The sequence below is a fragment of the Camelina sativa genome, chromosome 10 (assembly GCF_000633955.1).
Source record: "Camelina sativa cultivar DH55 chromosome 10, Cs, whole genome shotgun sequence".
Classification (NCBI taxonomy): domain Eukaryota; kingdom Viridiplantae; phylum Streptophyta; class Magnoliopsida; order Brassicales; family Brassicaceae; genus Camelina; species Camelina sativa.
Genome location: NC_025694.1, coordinates 3,791,933 through 3,796,684, shown reverse-complemented (window position 1 = coordinate 3,796,684; position 4,752 = coordinate 3,791,933). Strand labels below are relative to the sequence as shown.

Here is a 4,752-nt window from a genome sequence, read left to right as displayed (position 1 = left end):
AAAAAAAAAAAAAAAAAAAAAAGAGGAAGCACTTTTTTTTGCTTTTTTTTTTAATTTCCGCTGAATTGAACAAATTACTTTTGGGAATTTTCGATTGTTTGATTTAGGGATCCGATTCGCAGTCCGATTTACCGAAACCCTAATTTTGATTTTGTGATTGTGGGAGACTTATAAAAAAGGTCCTTAAGAGATACTCGATTTCGTCTGATAAAGTGATGCAGGTAGGCATGCAAATTTCTCTCCTTTTTTTGCTTGATTTCTGAAAAAATTGTGTGGATTTCAATGAAAAGTTTTGTTCTTTTTCTTTCCTGGAGTGTGATTTGATCTGTTGTTTGGTAACTTGTGTGTGTTTTTATTTATCATATTCTGGGTACTTTTTGTGATTCTGGGTTGGGTTTTTTGGTGTTACAGATCTGAACAATGTTTCTTTGCGTGTATGATGGAATTTGAGACCTGGTGGCTTTTGATTCTGGGTTTTGGTTCGAGGTGGCTTTCATGGAAAATAGACTAGGTAACTCTAATGGAGTGGGAATTTCGAAGAAATCCAGGTCCTTAGATCTTAAGACGCTCTATAAGTCTAGCATTTCCAAGGATTCAGTGAATAAGAGCTTTAAAAGGAAGAATAGGTCTGGGGATGATGCTGATCGGTTGAAGCAGGACAAGAAGAGTAGGAAAGTTGTTTCTTTAAGTAGCTTTAAGAAAGTTGATACCGGAAACGACAACATTCTGGACAAGGCGTGCAATGGCACCACCGTATTGCACAGTTTGGAGGACTCCAAGATGGGTTTGGACGAGAAATTGTGTGACTCTAGTGGGCTTCAAGGGATTTCTGTTGGTTTGGCTGGTAGTACGATTTATGTTCCTAGACGCAGGAGAGATTTTGTTGGGAGGAGTAGGTTTGAGAATGGCCTAGTACACAAGTCTGCAGGGGAATCTGATTGTCAGGAGGAGCTGGTTGATAATAATATCCCTAAGGAGATTGGTGAAGAATCTAGTGCTCAGCATCAACTCTCTAAAGTTGAAGAGAAAGACTCTGACAAAGAAATCAAAGAATCTAATCCAGCAGCTCAGTTGCAGTTGGAAAATGGGCATTCTAATCAGTCTCCAGTGAAAGATGACCAGTTGGTTGTTGTTAAACAAAGAAATAGTAATAGCAGAAAAAGGAAGTCCTCAACATCAAACAGACGCGTGGGAAAAGAGGCCAAGTCTTCTCCAGGTGATACTTCGGGCAGAATATCCAAGGTATCACCACGAGAAGACGATGAGGAGAATCTTGAAGCTAATGCAGCAAGAATGCTGTCTTCGCGGTTTGATCCAAACTGCACTCAGTTTCCTTCAAATTCTGTTACTCCTGGTCTACCATCTGCCAGTAGATTGCATCCATCAACTTCTGGTAAAACTTCAGTTAATCCTCGGTCTGAGTTGCTTAGTTCCAAATGTGTCTCAGATGACACTGATGATAGAATGTTGCGACCAAGGAGAAAGCATGATGAAAAGGGTAAAGTTCGGAAAAGGCGCCACTTTTATGAAGTATTGTTTTCAGATGTGGATTCAAACTGGTTGTTAAACAAAAAGATAAAAGTTTTCTGGCCTTTAGATGAGAGTTGGTATCATGGGTTTGTGGATGGTTTTGATGGTGACAAGAACCTGCATCATGTTAAATATGATGATCGTGATGAGGAGTGGATTAACTTACAAGGTGAAAGATTCAAAATTCTGTTGTTCCCTACTGAAGTTCCTGGAAAAAATCAACAGAAAAGGCGTGGTTCAGGGTCCAAGTCTACTGTGAAAATAAAAGGGAATGATACATCCAGCAAAGATGAGGAGAAGCAGAAAGGGAATCTAGAAGATGATAGTTGCATGGAATCAGAACCAATCATCACATGGTTAACTCGATCTAGGCATCGGGACAAATCGTCCACTCCTAAGGCTGTACAAAAACCGAAAAAATCGGAAGTAATGACAGCTAAGGAAACTGTGAAAATGGATGGGGATGCTGTTAGAGACGCTGCAGGACACACAGATAGATCTACTAGTTCTCCTGCATCATGTGAATCACCTGGACCAAGTAGGAACGAGTTGGAAAGCTCTGGTTTTCGTAATGGTAGCATATTTCCTATTGTCTACTGTAGGAGACGACTTCATACAGCAAAAAAAGGAATCTACAAGGTGTCAGCTGAGAATAATGTTGAGGTTTTGAAGCACCTTCATGTATTAAGAATTCCGGATCCTGATATTGAGTTTATGCCTATTGAAGATTCGGGGGATCTGGAGCTTTATTGTCCATGGAATGACACAGAGCAATTTGAGTTGTCCCTCAGCCAACAGGTTGTGTCCTTGATGAAGTACTCTCTTATGACGGATGTTGACTGGCTTTCACGTGTTGCTCTTTTGCTTCGTCATGGTACACTTGTGACTTTGTGGCCAAGGGTTTGTTTGGAAATGATATTCCTAAATAACAAAGATGGTTTACAATATCTTATTTTCGAAGGCTGCTTAATGGAAGTTGTTCAATTGATTTTCCGTATCTTGATGGTAGTAGATCATTCTAATAAGCAAGGAGCACAAGCAACGGATGCTGATTTGCAGTTTCCAGTTTTCTCAATTGGTCTGCAAGTTTCTTGCATCCCTGGTTTCCAAAGGCAACTTGCTTTTCTATTCTACAGTTTCCATGAAGTGAAACATTCGAAGTGGTCATACTTGGAACAGAATGTCAGGAGGCATGCTTTGCTGGTTAAGCAAGTACCAATTTCAGAGTGTACACATGATAACGTGAAGGTCCTGCAGAAGGTAAAATGAATCTTTAATGCATGATTCTGGTACATTGCTTCGTTGGTTTTTAGTTTATTTCTGTAATCTCATACCAACTCGTTTTTACATGTCTTGAACATATCAGGTCATGCGGAAGAGATCTAGGTTTGGAATCAGCTCAGGCCTTGTTTCTAGAGAATCGTCATCTGCTAAAGCCTGCCCCGCAGCTGTTTGCTACAAGAAGCAAAATACGTCTCCATTTGAACTTCCTTTTACTGCTCGGCCACCTACACTCTTACTCAGTTTACACCTGAACATGATTAGAGAGCTGGGTCATGATTCAGCAGACTTCCTGGGATCAGAATGTGATTTGGTAACAAATGGAGGTAGTGATATGGCAGATTGTACAAATAAACATTCTGAACCCTCTCTCAAGAGTAAAGGCCAAAATGGTGAACCAATTATCACTTCGTCCAGAGGGAAACAAGCGCAAGAGTCAAAAGACATTCATACTCCATCTCAGATGCAGTCGCTGGGGTCTGATTCTGAAAACTGGATGTCATTTAGTTCTTCTGTTGGCAGACATAAGCATGAAACCAGGTCTAACGTTCCGGTGAATGGGATTAGTATTCAAGTTCCCATATCTGTTCACTGTGAAGATGGTACTCCGCAGTCAAGTAACTTGGCCTTGAATATACAAGGTAGCATCTCAAGCCCCAAGGCCACTGCCCCAAGAAGTATGTGGCACCGAAGCAAAAGTTCTCTAAATGGCCATCTCTCACATGGTTGGTCGGATTCGAAGGAAGACTTTCTGCACACTAATTTGGCAAATGGACCTAAGAAACGACGTACCCAAGTGTCTTATTCATTGCCTTCGGGGGGTTCTGATTCTAAAAACAAAGGCTCCCTGCACAAGGGGCTACCGAACAAAAGAATTAGAAGGTCTGCTACTGATGTTTCCAGAAGTATTCAGAAAGATTTGGAGTCTAGTTTCTGTGATGCCAATGTGTTAGTCACTCTTGGTGACAGAGGCTGGAGAGAATATGGAGCTCAGATTGTCCTGGAACCTTTTGATAATAATGAATGGAGACTTGCGGTGAAAATGTCAGGGACAACGAAATACTCACACAGGGCACATCAGTTTCTGCAACCTGGGTCGGTAAATAGGTTTACACATGCTATGATGTGGAAAGGTGGAAAAGATTGGATCTTGGAGTTCCCTGATAGGGGCCAGTGGTCTCTTTTTAAAGAGATGCATGAAGAGTGCTACAGTAGAAACAGTCGGGCTGCTTTAGTTAGAAATATTCCTATTCCTGGCATCCGCATGATAGAAAAGGAACATTTTGATGGAGCAGAGACTGAATTTATTCGCAGTTCTTCTAAATATTATCGGCAGACTGAAACTGATGTTGAGATGGCATTGAATCCTTCACGTGTTTTGTATGACATGGACAGCGATGATGAGCAGTGCCTTTTGAGAATTCGTGAGTGTTCGGAAGCTGAGAATAGTGGCTCTTGTGAGATCACTGAGGACATGTTTGAGAAGGCTATGGACATGTTTGAGAAGGCTTCATATGTAAAGCAGCGTGATCACTTTACATTAGTGGAAATTCAAGAATTGATGGCTGGAGTTGGATCCTTGGAAGCAATGCAAACATTATATGAGCTTTGGAGACTAAAGAGGCAGAGGAAGGGAATGCCATTAATCAGGCATCTTCAGGTATAATCTCTGATGCTTTCCCATCTTTTATCTATTTATTTTATTGTCCTTTTCTTTCATGTTTGACTTGGGATTTAAAAATCTCCATGGCTAGCTCTACATAGAACTTTTTGTGCTTGGGGTCACATGCAGAATTGTGGAGAGTATGGCTATGTTTTTATTACTTAGTGTGCTTTTCAGGATATTTTATGACTCATTGGGTGTGGCAAAATGGAAGTCTACTAGGGGAAAAACTGTGTCTTAGGTAGTTTGATTTCCAGTTTGTTTCGCGTGAAGAATTC

General features: G+C 40.8%; 1 protein-coding gene across 4 annotated transcripts in view; it reads left to right on the top strand.

Annotated features, from left to right (window-relative positions):
• Positions 7–4,752, top strand: part of LOC104716912 — an 8,086-nt gene continuing 3,340 nt past the window's right edge. For 2 of the 4 annotated variants that reach the window (XM_019231092.1, XM_019231093.1), the window contains exons 1-2: positions 496–2,790; positions 2,897–4,471. In XM_019231092.1, the coding sequence (XP_019086637.1) occupies positions 496–2,790; positions 2,897–4,471 (3,870 nt within the window). Of the gene's footprint in view, positions 222–411; positions 2,791–2,896; positions 4,472–4,651; positions 4,716–4,752 lie in introns of those variants that run through there. The other 2 variants (XM_010434387.2, XM_010434385.2) reach the window with 2 other exon arrangements.